General features: G+C 35.9%; 1 protein-coding gene across 4 annotated transcripts in view; it reads right to left on the reverse strand.

Moving 5' to 3' along the window:
* Positions 1 to 296: 296 nt before the first annotated feature.
* Positions 297 to 22,345, reverse strand: part of GPATCH2 (G-patch domain containing 2) — a 129,942-nt gene continuing 107,893 nt past the window's right edge. For 2 of the 4 annotated variants that reach the window (XM_072856959.1, XM_072856958.1), the window contains 2 exons: positions 18,088 to 18,170; positions 297 to 5,403 (listed from right to left, as the gene is read on the reverse strand). In XM_072856959.1, the coding sequence (XP_072713060.1) occupies positions 5,234 to 5,403; positions 18,088 to 18,170 (253 nt within the window). In that variant the 3' untranslated portion in view covers positions 297 to 5,233. The remainder of the gene's footprint in view (positions 5,404 to 18,087; positions 18,171 to 22,345) is intronic. The other 2 variants (XM_072856957.1, XM_072856960.1) reach the window with 2 other exon arrangements.

A 22,345-nucleotide genomic window follows, 5' to 3' on the forward strand; every position in this document is an offset into this window, starting at 1 on the left:
TACACTTTAAGAAAAAAAACATTGGGTATAATCACTTAAAAGATATATAGGGTTACACTTTTTCAGAAAAATGGACAAATATTAAGGATGAAAGAAAACACTAAGGGCAAGGCACAATTAAACTGAGCATATCTATGATCAAATATTCTGAAAGATAGTATCATTTTAATAAGCTCGCATATTTAATCAGTGTAAATATATTACAATAAAACATGCATTCCTCAGAGACTAATGACTTATGTTCACAGTTTCAGAAGTCAGACTCCCCAATACTTAAATTCATCATAGCAATGCTATAAGAAGTCAGGCCAAAATCATAACTTTCTATAGCCGTAATACCTCATATTAATTCAAACCATTTTTCATAGCTGTTAATAACAACAGTTCTCGTAGATGCAGGAGATTGAGTTTACAGAATCTCAGTGATTTTCAGCCTTTTACTTAAAGATTGAATATTCAAACACAAGCAATACACCATCACGGTCAAAATACCTCCAATATCTGTTTTGTTGTAGGACAGGACAAGAGAATCATAGGAAGCCCAAACATTTCCACTAGAGTTACCTACTACCAGTCAATCATGAAACTTTTGTTGCTTTTGTAAAGTTTTCCACAATAACTTAAAGCACACTTCCATTAAAAAGTTTGTTGACAGTTTTACTGGACAAACTCTCTTATAGCTAAGTAGATAGTAGATACAGATTATATCAATCTATGCTGTTAAAGTTTTACATAGTTTTTTTAGCAAAAACCCCCCACTTGAGACAAGCAGAACATCCATGCTGAAATTGCGGCATCTCCTCCAAGACTTTTTCCAGTACAGAGAGATCATTAAAAAAAAAAATCCCAATCTTAAATACTGTACCTGTAAAAAAACCCCCACATGACCACAATAAAACCTTTTCCAGGGAGAATTCAAAGCAAAAACATATAACAATCTTTAAGAATGCCATTTTCTCTTTTAACATTTTACATGAGCTTTGCAGCTGGACTACAGGTCAATAAAGAAATAATTCTGTGTTTTTTCAGACTGAACACACACATTGCCCTTAGGTATGGGACTCTATTGTGGGCAACTCGGTTATGCAATTGCTGTGTGCTAACTATACTACTGCTCCTGAAAACTCTGCTAGGGGATGAAAGTCTAATTAAAAAGTCTCTTGACTTTAGAGTAAGAGGGAAGGGATCCCCATTTCTGCTATGCCTTTACTGAAACTGTCCTGGGAGCGTGGGGAGAGGGAAGGTAAAACAAAGGTTGTGTGAATTCTCCTTGGAGGAACAGTTTTGGAGAACTGTTTGAAGAGAAAGCACAAAGTCCTGTCACAGTTATCAAAGTATACACATACTTAAAGAGTGAAGAGAACTTGTATTTAAATGTCTTAGAAGAATATGATAACAAAAGTACTGCAAACATCTTAAACAAGGCATTTCCTGATGTCGTGGTGTAATCTTTCCAGCTGATAATAATAACCTAGAAAAGAAGTACTAGTAACAAGGTACATATAATACTATATGTAGTATAATAGCTTTAGCATAATATGCATCTGCTTGCTACAAGATATTAGCAACCTTAATTGTATTTTCAGAAACAGCACGTTTTTGTACTTACCTGTGTAATAATAATGCTATTGAAAAGGGCAGTTTAAAGAAAAGAACATACAAAACCCATGACGAATGGAGTCTAGTTATTTTATTTCATCTTGCATTTGTGTTATTAAAGCACAGCATTCTATACATATTATTTAGCTATTTACTGCCATTCTACACCCATTATTGACCTAATTGCAGAAAGACAAATGCAGGGACAAACTTGTTAAAATGAGCATATTGATAATGCTTCTCTGACTTCGACAAATAGTTATTTAAAAATAAGATACTGCTCACGGGTTTCTTTTATTAACAGTTAATGGCTCAATTCACAGAACTTTGAGACACCATGGGACGTAGCAAAACTCAGTACTGATAATATGTAATGTCTCTTCTCTTCACTAAACATTCTGCATAGGCAGAATATTATGGTAACAGCTGAGCTACTGATTAATCAAACACCTAAATGGAAAGAATCTGGTGAGTGATGGAAGGTAACTTTTAGATACAAGATGATCCCATATTTATTTATGTAGGCAAAACACCTTCAGTGTCACAGCCAGTAGGAATTATTATCTGAAAATACTTGTATATGTATTTTAAAATAATATGAGCCAGCTTTATAGCAGGTATCATAGTATGATTGCAAGTTAAGTATGGCAAAGACCTGAAGAAAAAAAAAAATCCAAGTAGTCTGACTTGTTTCAAAGCCAACTTACATTGCAATGGCTTAAAAACGAAAAAAAAGTACAATGACTTTTTGTTTTGTTTCTTAACACTAGTTTTAACTGTGCAAAATCACACTACTAGAATATCTTTAAAACCACTCCTGTGAGATGTGGAAAACCAGAAATGAAATTATAGTGTAAATCAGAATGGGAATTTACTGCAACATAAAAATATCTCAAAACACTACATTAAAATATTTTAATAAATCACTTTGTTCTACAGCTTCTAACAGATGAAGTTGACTGTCAGCTGTGGCATCTACAAGAATACCTGCTGGGAAACAGACACGGTGTATCTATCTCTATATCAAAATCAATTTGACTAGTCTTAATGTCTAATAGTTTCTCACTAATAGACTGATTTAAAACAAAAAGTTGTAAGATTTCCAATCAGACTAAATAGTTCTTCCACTATGGTTGTTTACTAGGTTGGCTGCTTCACTGTATCTGTATGAATGGATGAATAAAGACTTGAATGGGCTAAAGAGGTTTTCTCTCAACATGTATCCATTATTTCCCTCTTATCTTTTTAAAACAGGAAATGTTTTGAAGTACTTTTGGAGCTGCAGGCTGATTTCTTGAGGAACTGCTGCTACGGTAAATTGCACAGAAATACTTCAAACAAGTGTTATATGTGCCATACTTAGAATTTCCAGCCCAAGATATGTAGGTGTCATAACCAAAGCACAACAATGGAATTTTAACAGAGAATGAACATTCCTTTACAGTGTTGCAGATAGAGCTAGAACAACCAGAACTTAAAGATTCACTTTCACAATTCACATGTTGAAAATTATTTTCAGGAATTTTTGATTGTGGTGTACAATACAAAGAGGTCTTTAGAATTCACTTGCTCTCAGTACCCCATTGCATTGAAAGAACGGGAGCATGCCACATAAACTCATTATTATGAATAACACTTATACAAGTGGGCATCTCTGCTAACTGCAGAATTCCAGGCTCTCAGCCCTTTGCAATTATGTGGCCCTGAAATTCTTTGAATATGGAATGTATTTAATTCAGTTTAGTTGTGCAAGAGATATTTGAAGTGGCGAACTCACATTACGCTAAAACCTTCCAATAAAAAGTGTATGTGTTCATCATAAATCCCAAGTCTGTTTAAAATTTCTTATAATTTCAAAAAGCAAAACCACACAATCATATCAAGTATTTAAACAGCAATAAATAGTTCTCCTGAAACTCAGAGAGCATGTGCATTCAGCTATCATTAAAAACAGTATCAGGTAATAACCTTTTACTCTAAACTACGTGTATGGTGAAACAATGTTCCCAAACCGACAGTACTCACAATGGAAAGCATGAACATTTCTTTTAAGCAAATTCAATGCTATAATGTTCCTGTTACTTCTTTTCCTAGTATTATTTTTCTGGAAAAATAGGTGAAGTTGAGAGAAAAAGAAAAGTAATAAAAACATTTCTTAAAATTCATCACACTATTTCACAGTCACATGAAGGAAGCTGTGCTCTTTTTATTCTAAGGAAATATCTTTGCAAGCATCTGAAAGTCAGTATTTTTCTCTGCAGTTTGGGTACAGAGGAAGGGAGAGATCCTCTTCTTGAAGAAAAAAAAGACTGAAGAATCAAATCCTGTTCCCTCTGCAGTCAGGGTAAATATTGCCAGCTACTACAGGGGTGGGCAGGGGGGTGCAGGATTTTCTCCTTAGTCCATCTGAACAACAGTTTCCTTCAGCCCTATCATTTAATTTTAAAGTGGAATTTGTTTTATATTGCAGACCAATAAGTACCCTAGGAGCTTGATTGGCTGGTGCTTAATGAAATTGCTTCTGCTGACATTAGATACATTAGGATACTGATTAAAACACTTAATGATCCCTCTTGATTTTAAATTGCTAGCTTAGATTTGTGAGATGCCATCAAAGTATCTTTTTCCTTCCTTTCCTCCACCCTAATCCTGCTTCTCCTTGCCCTTTTTCTGTTCATGATCCTTAAAGTTTGTGGCTCATTGGCACCAGCACGATCACAAACCAAATGATAACACGATGGTGAACAACTGCATTGTTTAAAATATGCCAAAACCCAGAATATAAACACTGAAAGACAGTCACCTTTAAAACACAATTTCCTGGTTCAAAGCTCAAACTATTCTTAAATGTGGAAACACTGAGGATTGTTAATATAAAGGGAAATCCAAAGTCAGAATAAACTTTAACTTTTTAAGTTTGCTGAAAAAAGATAATCCTGTAAATGTAAAAACAAGTATAAAAGCTTTACTTTTGAGCTTGAATGCGGAAGACAGTGATACATTGCCAGATAATGGTGTTGGAATGGCATTCCTATGACAACAAAGCCATTTTTCATGCTCTTATACAAAATTGCATATCATATCACCTTCCAGTGGGAAACATGTATATCTTATGGCCAAAATGACAGCTTATCCTCAAATATTGTTAAACCCTAGAAATACCAGGTTTGGAAACTTTGCCTGAAAAGGGGGAAAACACAACAGCTGTAAAAAGTTCCATTTTCCTTGACAAACCTTATCAAGATTCTTGAGATGAAATTATACTTAAAAAAAAAAAATTTGCTAGTATACTAAAACCTTCTGTGTCAGAAGCTTTTATGAAAAAAAGTGAATATACTGAATTTTATGCTTAATACAAACTTCAAGACCACAGAAAATAAAAAAGTAGAAGTTTTTGTACATTTTAGCACCATTATAAAGTTAGAGTTGAATGCCGGTTCTGTCACTGTGGCTGTACCTTGCAGCTGGTGTAGCTAATGTGAAGCACATTGACTTCAGTGATCTTTGAGAGAAGAATAACTGGATTTGCCGATCACAACAAATAATATAAGCTTGCCATTTTTTTCTTTTTTTTTTTGTCTTTTAAAATTAATTTTAAGCTTTATTTTTATTGGGCAGCCAGAGTGTATTTCTGTCAGCTAAATCCAAGTCCAAGTCCTTTTGGTCTCTGGATGGCTCGTATTGGCTCTGCTATGCCTTTGCCGTCTGGTCCAAGGCCCGTGCCAGGGGTCCAGCCCATACTTTGAAGCATTCTGTTTCCAATGTTGTTTTCTGGGATTGGTTGGGTGTTTTCACCTACAAACCCTGAGATTAAAGAAACACACAGCATTAATCAGCACTGCCTGCCATGTGGAGAAGAGCAGGATAATCTCCCTTAAAGCTTTAAACCTTCTTATTCTCCTAATTCATCTAATAGGTTGCTAGAACAGGCTGTCTTTGCACATGTTGACCTCCTGACTGCATATGATTCTAAACAATACATTCTTACGCTTTGCTTTATTTTTTTATGTTTTTAAAGACTCACTCATTAAGTATGACAAGTATTGTCACAGATCTTTTATATTCCAATACAGTGGATTTTACATCAGTCTCAAAGAACATGCATCACCTGCACAAGTCTACCAATACATTGGCAAGATTACCCAAATTTCTCATCCTATACAGTTACTAAGCCAAGGCACATCATAGTATCACAACCATCTTCGCAATATTTATCAATGCTCAAGATCTCTTTCAACAAAACACAATAAATAATTTCTGATTAAACAATTACAGCTGCTACAGAAACAGTACAGACAAGTGGTCTACTATTCTGAAATTCAGCTCTTATGTTTACTCAATTTCTCTTTTATTGAACGTTGTAAGAGAGACTTGATACACTCAAGTTTACTTTTGGTATTTTCAATACCATTAAGTGTTGTTTGCACTTTTCTCTCCATACCATTGACACCTCTGAGAAAAGCTGCACACATACTGCAGAAAAGATCGTCAGGATTGCAAGTGTTAATGTAACAGATTCATTTTTTAATAACAGACTCTTTTTTTTCCATGAATGCATCATTAAGGACAAAAAAAAAAAAAAAAAAGCCAAGTAACTAAGCTGTTTTTTCCCCTCATCAACCAAACTCCTCAAGCTAGAGTTTGGAGATGGTGCATGGATAAGCCTCCCCATATATAACTGTCTTGCATGAGGCACACAAATGATATTTATTTCAAGAATCTGCAGTAAAACTTATCAAGTTACGCCATACAAACAATTTTAAAAAGGGCTGAAGTTTTTGAACTAACACAAGCAGTTGCACATAGGCAGCTGGATTTTGTTTTCAGCTTTGCTCAACATCTCCCTCCCCCCTGACAACAGCACAAAAAAACCCCCACCATGTGCCCAGCTTCAAATATTATCTGTTTAACTCTCTACCTATTTATTCTGGCCTGTTACTTTTTGAAAAACACTGTAGAAGGAGACTATGGTTTTGGAGACTATGTCTTCAACCAAGACTTTACCACTGACAAGCAGCTGCCTCATCATTATATTAACTTACTAAACAAGAACACGAGAAAAGTTGAACATGCATTTCTGGAAAGCCTCATTTAACACACACACACAAAAAAAAAGGCAGAGCCCCGCAGTGGAAACTGCATACATAGACAGAAGTTTAAAATGAGAGGTGCACACTAAAAACCTCATGGTGATTGTGAATTTACAGTACTCCAGCATTATCCACTATAGATCTGTTCATATTCAGTAAAATGCTGGCTACATAAAAGGTAGACAGCTTCCTAGTATCTCAGTTCCTGAGTCAAAGAAAAAGAGAAATGCACTGAGAGAAGGCATCCTTTAATACTGGTTTGAAGCTATACTTAATGCTAGGCTTAAAATAAAGGCTTTTAAGTCAGCAGCCTCCAGTCCCCGAGAGGGTTCCTCTTGAACTGACCAGCACAAAATTCAATGTCCAAGACTTCCTTTCTTTTCAGGCCCCCACAGGCAGAGGCAATTTTCATACAGACGAGTCCCTGACACTGCCTGGCATACACAACACAGGCTTTGCAACCTTCTTAGTTATACTTTCTAGCTCAAAAAAAGGGAAAGAAAAAAGGCTACTGTTCAACAAAAGTTCTGGTAAACCTTGCAGGTAAAATCCTGGAAGTGTGTTTTGGTCCACTTTTCCCAACAAGTGTGATAAGAAATGGAGCATCGTTCTAATGAACGTCTGTGGAACAATTAAGGGGGAAAGTTAAAAGGCAAGAAAGATCCAGCAGATCTGCCAAGCAGGAAAGAGCAAGGGTAAGAGTATATTTCATGACATCTAAGAATTGGAAATAGTAAACCATTCATAATGCTGCTTAGGCAAAGACAGCAATGCTACTGGAATGGTATGCAAGGCATTGCCTGAGAAAACATAAACAGCTTTTTTGTTAGTCTGTTTGGGGGAAAAACCCCACAGACCTTTTCCTGTAACAGATGTACCTTTCTATATGAATTTCAATTCTCAAGACAGCCAGAGCAACCTCACAAAAAAGATATATGAAAGAACAATCTGTACCCTGATGTGTTATTTAATAAACTGATGTTTCTATTTTTGATATTTTTTGAAGTAGCTCAATGTTTTTATTTTTCTGACTGACAGGATAATTGGAATACTTTTTGTTTTTAAAGACATATAAGTACTTCTCTAATATATGCTATAACTGTTTTTCCCTCCAATGTACACACTTTTCTATCTCCTGTTAGAAGACTGAAACCTCCCCTGAAGATTTCTGTTTTATTCTTATATGTCACCAGATTAAAAAAAAAAAAAACAAAAAAAAGAAAAAGAGCAGAAACCACCATAAACTTGGCTTCACAACCCACTTTTGGGTAAGCAATCAAACAACATACACTGTCCAAAGGATAATGTGTTTGGAGGCTTTGTACTGCAGCAAGAATAAGGCAAAACCAAAACCCCACCCAGCTTGCCTATATTACTAATTGACTAATTACTCCTTCTTGCAAATGAGGTGAATATGGATAGCTTTTATTTTAATTGTGAAAAATATTTAATATATGCAGGCCATTCTTTTGCAGCATAGTCAGTTTTTATATAAATACTATCTATGTCTGTCTAATATTCCCGCAATTTTCACCCATCATTTGAAAAACGTATCTGTAATGCAACAAACTTTACTTGAATCAGAAGAATATGGACAGTGATATTGCCCTCTTCCTCCATTCCACAACCAATCAGCAACTGGAAAAAAAAAAAAATTGCATTGCTGATTGACTGCGCAATGGGAGAGAGCTCTTAAAAGTCATGCTACACTGTGTGCTATTCCCCTGACCCCCATTTCTGTGCTTTGGGCTTTTATTTTCTAATTAAAAGCAGTAATTGTCCTTGCAATACTCATCTTCAAGTTCAGTTTTTAATTCATGCCTACGGCACTTCTTGGACTAGCCAGTAGGGCCTGTTAGAGAGAATGGTCCAAGCACATTGGCCTTGAAAACGGCTGTGCTACCTCTGGGACGTGTTCAGTCTCGACCCACCCAGGAGCAAGAGCAAAAGCAACCCATTGCACCGTCCCACAAAAAATAACTATGCAAAACCAGATTAAGAAACAACAGTGGCGATACATTTTTCTAAGTTTATTGCTGTATGAGGCTTTGTGGCGTTCCAGGAGTTACAAGGAAGTCTCTGTACTAATAATTTGTAGGAATCTCCTGCACAGAGCCTTTTCTTTCCGCAGACTGAAAACGTTTTTAGCAACCATAACAACTGTGTTCCTGATCTACCAGATGAGTAGTCTGCATGTAGGACTAGCTGCCATTACACAAGTGAGGAGCAAACACTGACGAACAGTAACTTGCTTGAAAAGACAGCACTGTAAAATATCCTCACTTATGTTCCTTCCCTTCGCAATACTGCTAACTGAAATAAAAAAAAAAAAGGGCAATCCTCAAACCTTTGTGTATATGAATAGACATACTTCAAGGTCTATATGTATTACGCATATGGCCTTACATACACAGAATATGGAACCTATGAGTAGAAAGAGGCAAAACTGGGAAGGGAAAAACAAAAAACTCATCACATTTGTTTAATTTTGGAATGATATTTATGATGGCATTAAAGGCAGGTTTCAATGAAAAATAAAAGTATGTAATTTTTTCTTAACAGCTGTTGAGACAGGTATGTCCTGGTTAAACACTACACTAGCATTCAGTGCCATACCCTTGATTTTACAGTGATTGCCATGAATTAATTTAATTCCATCTGTAAGCTAAAATCAGATCAGAGGTCTAATGCTGCTGCAGGCTCCACATCTGTTTAATCATTTTTGGATACAACAGCTTGCAAAAGTTCAGGTTTTAAATTTGCTTCATATTTAAGAAACCATGTTACACCAGTGTGCAACATCTTCAGCAGGAAAAAAATGAGCCTATGCACAGTTTTGATTTGACAGATCCATTTTATTTGCAAAATGTTTCTAAAAATATTAAAAGCTCACCAATTAAGTTATCATTTATTATAGAATAATAAAGGAACTGTGACCCCATAAACCACTACTGTGACAATATTTATTTGTATCGTCCAATTGCTGGATAAGACTAACATCAAGCATGTTTGGTTTATATTGGGGTGAGTAAAATCAGAATACAGCTAGGTTCAATCTCTTAAATAACCCTTATTTAAGAAAATGTGTTGTGGTTTGGTTTTTTTTTTTTTCTTCCCCAGTTGTTAAGAAACAAATGAAGGCATATTGAAGTTATTTCATCTCTGGCCACCAAACTATTTTTGATGTTAAGAAAATGGGTTTTTAAACAGTTCTGAGAAAATGACACTGTACATAAATATAGCCTTGGCCTTTCATCTTTCTTTTATATGATTAAGACTTGTGAGCAGAACAGCAATGCCTTTGCAGAACATACCACAACTATTATTTCCTCTTCTATCGCTCCCAGCAGCCTTAAATCCTTTAAATCCTTTCCTAGAAGGGTCTCTTTTTGCTTGGGTAATTTTTGCAATACATGGCCTGCTAACCCTTACCCCCTACCCTGGATCTCACTTATGTCTATCCCAGCAGAGTCAGTCTTTCTACCTCAAATCTTCCAAGAAGCATTGTAGATGGTAATTCACTTGCGTAATTGGCTCAAGAGATGAAAATCTTGTATCTGCCTCTCTTAGGCACTAATCTATCCAGCTGACTGCAAGCCTAATTGGCAGCTTGTTTAGTAATTTGGCTCCTAAAGTGTTGTATTGATATTGGATAAACAGCCAATGGAAGGAGAAACGATACATGCTGCTTCACTTTAAAAGCTAGTGCACTTTCCCCCTCATTTTCTGAAAGCATTTAATATTCCATCTATTCTTTTTCTTTTCCGACTCCTCACTAGACAGATGAGCTCAGAACAGCGGGGACTGATCCCGGTACACAAGACAATTTTACAAGGAATGTAATCAGAGTAATACATTGTTGTAGTGTATCTTTTTATGCCAGCGCTCTCTAACTAGCAAAATGGGAATCAGACTGCCTAGATGTTTATATTCTTAAAACTGTTTTGGATAATTGCGCAGTCAGCATCATGAGCGTAGCCAACAGCCATACTGTGATTTTTAAAATCAGTACCTGCAGTGGTTTTCAAAATTCAGTATACTACGGCTGTATATCTAAAAAAAATAAGTTATGAAAATGCCATATTATTTAGCTAAATATTTGAGATTGCAGTTTTATACCAGACTTTTATATATCCCTCACACCGAGCTATCTAAGACTGTGTGTAAAGAATAACCTTAGAACGATTATAGTTCAGGTGAGTCTGCTTGCACTGTATTTTATTCTAGCTAGCAGAGAGATAAAAATAGCAGAGAGGACAGAGCCATAACTTCAGTAGGTGCTGGAAACCTCCGTATTTACCCAGCATCCATGGCAGAGTTTTGTTAACGTCTGCACTGCCATAGTTTCATTCCTACGGCCCCATTGCAAGGGGTATTCAAGGAAGTGTCGCATAATTGTGGCATGGGTAAACGCATTCTTTCTAGCAGCATAGACCCTAGATTTAAATCCATTTTCAACCCTCCTGAATATATAAAAATAAATCCACGCACTGATGAAAATTGAGACACGGAACTTTAGGTTCAACTGGTCATCCAGTATCATAGCTCACTTGGAACTGGATTTGCAGGTGTTGTTCTCCTTCCATGCTTTACTGCACTACACTGTGTGTAAAGTGTAACTTCTCGCCCATTCAGTCTTTACTACTAATAAAATTGTTTGGGAAGAGTTGAAATTATTAGATTCCCATTTATCCCTCTGTAAGGGAAATCTCTTGAATACCCAAGACTGGGTTCAAAGGGGGTCAGTTTTATGCCTTGTCTACGCTGACAGAAAGACTGTCACTGGACGGCATTTTGGAAGAGGCATTCTCACTGAGGACCATTCCAAAATTCTTCCCAAAGCCATCGAAACTCAGAAAAATTGTTCCCATCTCATAAGCATTCCCTGACTTTTACAAAAAGACTTGTAACTTTACACTGAAACCCACAGGGAAAGGATTTCAATCACAGTAATACTCTCAAAACAGACAGTGTGGTTATTGTTAATTTCAGCAGAAAGGTTGAGGATGAAACTGATATTAGGACTATGCACATTACGGTAGCTCTATCTGACCCTAACCCAAGTGGGGATGGATTGCCAGGATACTGGAGTTGAAGTTCCACTTCTATTGCCTATTCTGTGCCTATGTGGTTGGAGTATTATCTTCTGCCAAATTATTTTAATTCAAAAATGAAGATTAATTCATTAAAACTAGGCAAATACATCTGCATATTCTTTACTACAGGCTAAATAACCATTTGCCTAATTATTTACACAAACAATGCTCACTGCGATCCCTCTAACAGTAATGAAGGCACCAGAAACGTAAATCTTAGTTATTACATTAGCATTGGCAGTGTCAATATATAGGCTGAAAGGTAAACTTCACTTACAATTAAAAAAAAAATAAAATATCAGAATTTCCTCTCATTGTATTAGAAATCAAAAGCAAAAATTTTCTTTAAGAAATCCAGAGTATAACAGATATCTATGACAGCTTTTATCAGAAACTTTTCCACCAATCACAAAGATTTTATAGAAAGACAGAAAATAGAAATCCAAACTTGCCTGCACTGGAAACCTGATCCATGAATTTTATATTCTCACATTATTAAAATATTTTCTCCATCTTAAACATATCTTATTCCTCTGAAGTGGCAAAAACCTTCTGCATAAAGCTATCAGGTTTACGCATAGGCCTCCATCCTTATTCAAAAAGTAAACTACATGCTAACAAACCCTTAAGAAAAGTGATTTTTGCATAATCTATAGCAGGGCCTATTTGCACCAGTGCTCCCTATTCACTCAGGAGAAAGAGAAACTAGTCATCATCAACTGAGAGGTTGTTGTAGGGAGCTGGGATAAGAAGTTATATTGACTGGGGCAAAACTACATGTATTTCCTCCTTGCACATTGTAACTCCCAAACCTTTTCTGGTTAACAAAAGTCCTTTGGTATTGCCAACCTAAAGCAGACTGACAGAAATATCAGGTACTGCTTTTATTGGTTCAGTTCTAGAAAAACTGCACGATGTACATCAGCCCATCTGAAAAAAAGTGATGGTTCTAACAAACTGCATCTAAAATGGAGGTGGCTCCTCTCTGTGGGGAACCACTTTATTATGGTACCTGGTGGACAATGAGCAGAACTTGCAGAGGACAAAATTGACCTGGAGGATGTCTCCCTACCAACACCTCTCAGTTTCATGGAAAGCTGTTCCTCAAGCGTACAACTGTAATGAGACATACCCTTGGAACTTGAAAAACAAGCCTGGTTTAGCCTTTTTTAAGCAGAAATTTCTTATATATTAAGGATACTCTCATTGGTGATATTCTCTGTTAAGCTGGTTTATGACTCTTCAAAGTGAAGTCCAAAAAGCCCACAAAATCATAGAATATCTCAAGTTGGAAGGGACCCATAAGGATCATTGAGCCCAACTCCCAATAGAGGCAATTTGAATGCTTTCCACAACCAGAAAGAAACAGCTACCTTAAGAAAGACTCCCAGAGTAATTTGGGGAATTATTTTGGAACCTTCCACATTTCAGAAGACGACAGTATTTAGAAAAGACAGGTACAGTCTTCTTCTATCAACCTGAAGGTTTCTTCTTGGCTTTATATTGGCTGTGTATACAGCCTGAAGAATATTGTCTTGTCTCTAGATCACAAGAAATCCATCAGCAAATTCTCAGTATAAGCTTGGCTCTTGTTGCATTGTGGATTTTTTCTTCTCAAGTTTGTTACTGAACTCTCCTCGTGACTTTGGTGTTTATATGTAAGGGGGCCCACCTGAACTAATGACCGCAAGCTCAACATGAAAAGTCTTTTGCTCTGAAGGGACAGCAGTTTCCAATGCTGGATGGCACTCTGTGATCTTTTAATTTTTGAACTGATTTAGTGAGACAATATGGTAGGAGAAAAAAAAGAAACAGAAAGGAGTCCCTAAAATTTAATCTGCTGCAGAAACCAACAAAACAAAGAGTATCCATTGGCTGGACAATCAAGCAGATATGCTGTGCATGCCAGAAAGAACTTTGGTAGACTAAGCATAAGAAATGGTGCAATGCAATAAGGGAAAGTGTTCACAACACATGCTAATGTTGTATTGTCCTGTGAAAAGGGATTTCTGTCTATGGAGTTGTACATTTAGGAGATAGAACAGCAGTGAATCAAGCTGAAAATAAAGTAGGCATATAATAGTTTGTCTAGAGTTTTGGAAATTTACTGCCACTTCATACAATTACACAAAAGTCTACCCTTTCTCTGCAACTATCTCACTAAGTTGACCTTCACCACAAACTTAGCCTCAGCCACCTCTGTTATCACAGTGTAATCACAATCTTTTCAAATCATCATTTTGGTACTGCAGATATTCAGGTCTGATTTTTAATCACTGACATATTAAGCATCAGCAAAATAGTTTGCTTAGCTGTTCCGTTGGCAATTTTTAAAAAGGAATGAAAACATGTACCCTTTTGATTACCTTGTTAAAGTGAGTCATGATGGCATTATAGCAGTGCTCAGTATTTCTGCTGTAATTAAGAATCTGTCATATTTTTCATTAAAACACATTCTTTAAAATGAGACTTCTAACTTGGTCATTTCAATCAGTACCAGCCTGAAGTGAGCATGCAATGTGCCAACTAGATAAAGAAAATGTCATCTGAAATTTGCTTTTGCAAAATGTAAGTATTAAAGTGCCCATAACATGCACAATAATTTATATATTTTATATGTATATTCTCTGTATTTTAACTATAAAATAGCTTTCTCTTTTTAAATTTAGTTTTTGCAGGTTTTCACCACTGCTCCAAACTGTAAACCATGGTATGCAAACAACAGAGCAAAAACATTGTTTTCAAACAGAAATAAATGGCTATTTACGAGGCACACAAGTAAAACTTAACTTATTTTGTTCTGAATCTAACTTTCTACACTCTGTAAATTAAGTTATTAACATCCTGCAGATGTGAAGCAGAATTTGATGTTTTCCAACATGTAACATTAAAACAAAAAAAGACTCTAAAAGGTCTCAGGGATTTAACAGGAGCTGATTGAGAAAAAAGCTTGTACAGAAGAAGACAGAGTCAATAGGAAAGGAATTGGGGTAAATGCATATTCAGTGTATGAACATGGCATCTAAAATTCTGTAGCATCTACTGGTTTGATACGAGACTTAAAATAGGTAATCTAAGACTGAAATGACTGTAAACATTCCCAATGCATGTGTTTCAAGTAGTAACAATACTTTGCAGAGAATGTCCTTTCACTTGCGTAAAAATTATTTTTCTTTTTTTGTTGTTGGTTTTTTTTGTTATTATTTTAATTAATACTGGACCCAGTTTTGGTAGGGCTATTTCCATGATAATGTATTAGTTTGTCTAAGAGGTTTTTATACAAACTTGACGGCACTGCATTGCTGAAATGGAATATGTCGGGGTGTCATATGAAATAGCTCTACCACTCAGGTAGCCAAGGAGGGCATAAAGTCATTGAGAATGACCTGGTCCCAAATCTGACTAGAATCACTGAAATAATACTGATTTCACGGAAGAAGCTGTGCAAAAAAGTAGGTATTTATAATGTACAATACCTAATTCTTAAAAGAAATCATAGGAAGTAAACCATTTTTACTAGTATCTTTTTTTAGTTGATAAACTAATTAACTATCTAGGTTCAGTAGCACACAGATGGGGCTATATCAAGCATCCACAAACCAGAAGATTTATCTTAGTAAAAAGGCAGAATAGGACACTCCTATCTCAGTACTGTCAGCTCCTAACAATCCATACCTATATTATCTCCCATTTTCTTCATTGCTTTCCAACACAGCTTTTCCTCACCTTTAGAAATGACATTTTTGAAACTATAAAATGTTCCATGCTGCTCAGACTTTCTTGCTTCAATAGTTTCTCATTGCTGTACAAGTAAATCTACATCCTTTGTTACTAATATACGCAAACCTATTGGTATGTGACTTTGACTCCAGGCCGAGAACAGGCTATAAATTTAGAAATCAATATCTAACTCTATCAATATTCATTTTACTTTTTCAATACAAAATACAAAGGTGAAAGAGCAGTAAATAAGCTGGAGTAGTGAAATAAATTGGGTGTTCTTGTCACAATTAATAAATGTTTAACCAATAACACTGCTTGCTACAGAAGTCTATGGCTTTGTAAGGTGCCTGAAAGTAGCAGGTGCTACCCTTGTGAGACTCAAAACCAGAGAACAGATTTCGATACTTCATTAGGATCACCGCTCATTCTCTTCAGTACTACTGAACCTAAACCCATATATAAGAGACCATATAAAAGACCATTTTCAACACTGTGCAGAGTGCTACAACAATTAATTTACCAATGTAATTTATTAAAAAAATGCAGATGAGAATTTTGAAAATACTTTTTTCAATGGATTGGCTCATATTACATGAAACTTTGCTAATTTGCAGCACATGTAACTCAAGAAAACATTTGCAGTTAATGACTCATTTACAGACAGCCTTTCAGGTTTCACTGTGATATTAAATATGGACAATTATTAGCAGAATGCTTCACTTCCAACTTCTGTTCATGTAAATATACAACTTTTGTCCTTTCTTTCTTTCAAGAAAAAAAGTTTACAAATTCTTCTACATAAAATCTAGTCCTTCTGTTCCTGTGTCTTAGCTAAGTAAAACTACCGAAAGGAGAATAATCAAACAGTGTTCTTTCATTTTAATCCAAATTTCCAAATATATTTCCAATCTAAAAAGAAACACTGTTTCTTTCATAAAATGGTATGAAATACTGACAAAGACAAACAAACAAGGCCTGTGATGGATAAACAATAATTTAGCTGTGGGAAGGTTAGCCTTTGAGAAAACTGTAATAATGTATAAAATGTTATACATTATCTACACATATGTACAAGCTTACTCAAAGTTTGTCAAAGTTTCTATATGCTTAAAAATTTACAATGATGAAATGCAGAAAAAAAACTTTTCTAAGACCACAGAAAAAAATCTCAATCCTCCTGCCCAGAACACAATTGAAAAGATTACCTTGAACTTGAAGAGAAAAAACCCACACCTTAGTTAAAAGGTACCTCATACAATACCTTTATCCACCATTATTCTCTGTTGCTCTCCACGAAAAGGCAAATTCTGGGGGCAAAACAATCTCTAAAATTGTGAATATATAGATACGTAACATTGAATGATCACATAATATATTTGCCTTAGTATCAAAATATTGGCTTTGCAAAGTTACGCAGGGGAGCCAGCTTGTAAAATAAAATACTGAACGCTGAAAGCCCAAGGTAAAATGAATAATAAAATGAATTTCATGATACTTCATACCCTCTCAGTACAAAATGACATCCTCTAGTACTTGAAAGTTGTGAAGTGAAAATCACCTTGTAGAAATAATTATATTATTCTCTCTTCAGCCATTAAATATTTTTCTTTCTCACTTCACATATGTTCAGAGTCTTAGAAGCTGACCCATACATTCTCTTTTTACATACTGCTGCCACTAAGGTGCTTTAACAGCATTTTTAATATTATTCTTGGTCTGTTTCTGCCACTGAGGTTTGAAACAAAGAAGTTTCAGGAGGGGGAATTCAGTTAGAATACAAATATTAGGCTTCTCTAAAGACATCTATTTAGAATATATTTGAAAAATTGTATGTGTTGCATATGTTGCTATAGTAATTGATAGATAGCTAGGACATGCAATCCAGATTTCCATATTAGCACTATATAAAAAGCCTCACACAGGCACACACGCACAATGTAATCCTTCCAGTATGCACATATATAATTAATACAACAAACTGATGAGAGTCCTATGAATCACTGCTAAGTATTGAAAAAGTCATTTCACAGCTGTGACATCAGCAAATGCATCCAATGGTTGTGACCTCGCATCTGTAAAAATCTTGCAGAAATGTGCTTGGCAAGTGCTTCGTATTTAATCTACAGCACTACTTTCAAAGCTCTGTTTCACAGTCTTATCTCCACATTTTCAATTGTTTGCCCCAGAATTCATAGCCTATCTTTATTTTGCAGGATATTTATAGTATTCATATGCATTCCTCACAGAAAAAAGATACCTCACGTCTTCTACCTTGTAATGCTTGAACAGACATAAGCAGTAATCTTTAGTGTCTATGATTCTCAGTATATGAAAAAAGATTTATTCTCTTTAAAGAAGTGCCATGCTACAAAGGACTAGAAATGGGAAATGTTTGAGGGAGAATTAAGAGAGCCTATTTATTTCTTAATCTCTATTAATAAATAAGGATAGCACATATCTGAAGTTCTATGGAAAGTTACTGAATTTATCACGCATTTCCCCAGGTCACCGACCTACTGCTTTGTATTTAGAGATTTAACATCTTGTGTTTTGTGTTCTGTCCCAGGGAAATTGGTTACCTGTGGGTCCTGGCAGGGGAGCAGCTTTCCTTCTCCGTTTGATGTCTCCCATGCACAATGATCCTAAATGTACACTGGTTTGCCTGCAAGTAATTATAGGAGAAAACTATTAACAAAGGAAGAAAACCGCCACATAAATACACAGCTCGTATAATCTGAACCTATATCAAAACATTCTCAACCAAGATGAAGCTGCACAGTCAAGCCACCAATCTTGTTTATATCGAAGCATAATTATGTTTGTTGACAAGCGCTCAGTACCTAAATGCAGCATCATAAATTGTTACTGGAATGAATAATGTAAAGGGAATGCTTTTTAATTTGCAAAACTGGCAATCTTTCTAGCTCAACATAAAACAAAAACACTGATGCTCCTGACAGGAAAATAGCTAAGATTAATTATCTAAAGAGATCACAATACTCTTGGTAGGTTATCAATTGGCTAGTAACGCCTGACTGTCAGAACAACATTTATTACATGAAAAGTATTATCAATTTTTTTTAAGGTAAGATGAAGAATGAATGAGAAAACATGAAACAGTAAACTCTTCAAAAGTACATGAAATAAACTTGTAGCACACCAATTTGTCCTTTTCGAGTTCACTGGCAAGTTGTGAGAATGATAACTCAGAAGCACAGTATCTGCTATCCTCATTAAACAATTATGAGCTTACGCTTGGAGACTGGAAAATTGGTGGAGCTGCAGAGGCTGGCAAACAAGCAAATCTTACTGCATTAAAACCAGCTATTAGACATCAGATACCACACAAAAGGGTAAATTTGGAATGTCCAAATATTGTATTTTGGAATATAATCTTAAAGGACAATTGTAGTTGTTATTTTTCTTAAAGTCATGTACAATGCCTGTAGAATGGAATATACGTAGCTGGCATTTTTTTGGAAAGAACTAGAACAGAAGGGGGGAAAAGCAGTAATTTCTAAACTCCACAATTTTAATATATCTCCATAAATATTACTGAGAGTTTTGATTCTTACCACAGTAGTGTACTGAATTTTGCTAAAATTATAAGCTGAGACTTGCATCTGATAGCCTACTGTAGCATAGCAACACTCTGTCACTCATGGGATCTGGTTTCAGTGTGGATATATGACTTATCCTTTACTGCATTTATAAACTTTTTAAGGCTGTGCTGCTTCTAAATGAATAACAAATGGTCATATAATGTTGAGACCTCAGATCTGCTCAATAATGTAAAAGAGTGACAACAACGCCTTGATGAAAAAGATGAGTACAATCCTCTACATACTTCTTTTAAATGATACAGTAAATTAACAAGTACTACAGTGCTTTTATTTAAATAGTAAAATATTCCAAGAAATTTAAGTTTCACACAGAAGTGCACTCCAGCTTCACCTAGTGAACCCCTATTTCAACACTTATTTAATTCTCTTTGTTTTAAAAGACGTTTTCCTTGCACTTCTTCTAAGTTGAAATTGCATCCTATTTTAACATCCAGAAACTGAACACAGTTGAATCAGTATATTAACACAGTGATAAATTTCAGTTCTAAATTTAGAAAGACATCAAGAAGTGTAACCCTTTCATAATTGATTGTACAATAAAGAAAATTAATATTTAAATACAATATGGGGAAACAATTATTAGAGAAAAAATATTTAAGAGATGTATATAACATTGATATTAAACACACAGAATAAGTTGTCTGGTAAATCATATGTTAAACAGTGTGCAACACTCTGTTTTCTCTTCCAAATGAAAAAAAGAGAAAGTCGCCAGGAATACAAGTAGGATGAAAGATAAAAATTAATAAAGTCAGGCAATTGAACCTGAAGACCTGAGCCACAGCAGTAACAGCTAGCAGCGTTTGAGTTATTTTACCCAGAATTGATTATCTGTTACACTACATTGAGATATCTAGATTATTGATCTGTAAGATTATGGTACTGGGGTCTCCCCACTTTTCCTCCAGGCACACCAAATGGAGTTGCAACAAATAACACTAAGTAAGGACTACTTTGTTATTGTTGTCACCCTTCATGTAGAACATAGCAGTTACTTTTTAATTTAAAATCAATGAACGTCTGAAAGGCAGCCTTGTTCCTTCAGCATAAATGAATCATTCGCCTTTGTCGAGCACAACCACCCGATCACCAGCCAAGGTGAGAGTGGGTATTTCTTTGTTGTCGTTGAAAATTCTGTACGCCACAAATAAATAACAATATGCTAGAGCACCAATTAAGCTCTGTCAAACCCGGTTTTATGGCCACTAACATCCAACATTAAGCTAACTCGCGATTCTAAAGCGGCATTTTCTTTCACCAGGTCTTAACATTTGATGTGCACTGTCAGTGTAGATCACAGCAAAACAAAAAGCTTTATTTTATTTTATTTTTTTAAGAGGAACAGACAAGAACTATTACTGCTCTGGAACTGGCAGGTTAGACAAAATGAAGTATTATTCTGAAGCTGCACAGTACATTTTGAAACGCTCGTAATGGGGGTATTATAAAGTAGGGAGAACTCTGACCCTCAATCAGGCTAAGTTCAGCATTATGTTTCTTAGCATTAAATCAGAAGAGCGCGGATTACAGAAGGGAAGAAAGCTATTTGCCTGACTTCTCTCTACTTACCCCTAGCTTGCTTCCAGCTATCATTTATAAATAGTGCTCTGGAGGGAAGCTAGGCATTTTATTAGGGAAAAAATAAAACTTGTTAAGACCACCTTGCCTGAAAACTTGGCTTTTGACGTGCTGGTGACAGGGACTGGAGCAAGCAGTGTCAAATGGAATAATTTTTAAGGAAAGACAACAGGAACTTGTCGCCTCATTGTATGCATTTACAAATAGAGGCTTTTCAGAGTATTAGGCCTAGTTAAAGCTGCCCTCTGGATAAAAAGTGTTCCCAAGCAGCCGCAGACAAGCTTGGGAGACAAACAGATGTGACTATGGTCCCTGGCGTTTGGCAAGAACACTCACTGTCAATAAGAAAAATATGAGCATGGACAGGGCATCAGCTGCACCACGGCCGAGCAGGCCTGCAAGTGTCACAGCAGCGGCAAAGTTGTGGCAGAGGGAAACAAGAGGGCTGCAAAAGCCAGGCTGGTGTGAACTTACGCTAGCATGCCAAGAATTTCTCGTTGTTGTTGTTGTTGTGTCATGCCTCAATGTATTAAACAAAAACACTGGAAAAGCCACTGTCAATTTTTATTCCTTTTTCGTCTTGCTCACCGTGTTTAGATTCTCCATTCTACGTGGTAAATAAGAGCCTCAAAAATGAAGACAGACTGGGAAAGGCAGTAACAACAAAAAAAGCTATTGAAATAATAAATAATAAAAAATAAAAAGTAGTTTTGATACAGCAAATACTTTAACAGAAGCAATGACACGCAAAGCAATTCACAAGCATCTATGGATTCTTGTGACAAGCATTCACTCAGAGAAATTTTGTTCTCTCCTCAAATAGCTGCAGTCTCCCTACCATTTCTTTCTTCAAGGTAACTGCCCTTACTATGGTAACACGCCTAGAATTGTCTCTTTCAACTCCCCAAACACTTCTATTAATGCCTATACAACACAACCTCTTTTTCCATAATTTTCAGAATTTTTTTCAAAAAAATTTCAAAAATTTCCAGACAAAATTTTTCAAAAAAAAGCAAATATTTTTGATGAGTGCCTTTTCTACAGTTACACATGTTCACCTCTCCAAGACATTTGTGACAGGCTATGTCAGATTTTTATCTACCCCGACCTTTGCAGTCAATGGACCATTTGGTTACATTCCCCAAATAAACTTCTGTTCTGTGGGGGAACCTACAGCTGCATTGCTTGAATTGCAATCCACCTTCTGTGAACCACACAAAGTGGTTCATAACTCTTTCACTAGCAGTTACCACCTTTGCTGCTATCAAAGTTAGAAGTTCACCAGTCCAAGTCACTGAGAAGGATAATACAATATAAACTGGGTGTAAATACAATATAAACTGGGTGTAGGACAGCAGATACTCCTGACCACAAGTTCTATCTCTCTGGTTTATTACATGATTCTGTAATCACTATCATTCCATCTGTAAAAAAACAAAAACCAAACCAAAAAAACCCAAACTCCCCCCCAACCAAAATGCAAAACAAGCCTCTCCCCCAAATTAAAAAACCCTATTCAAATGCAGTAATTGTTCCACAGTCTCTTCAGAAAGACACAATGAAGACAGTGTTACACAGCAGGTAGCTTCATATGCATTAGTACAATGGCCCAAACTAGCAAGACTGTCATCTCATG

This window comes from Ciconia boyciana, chromosome 3, assembly GCF_034638445.1.
Source record: "Ciconia boyciana chromosome 3, ASM3463844v1, whole genome shotgun sequence".
Lineage (NCBI taxonomy): Eukaryota > Metazoa > Chordata > Aves > Ciconiiformes > Ciconiidae > Ciconia > Ciconia boyciana.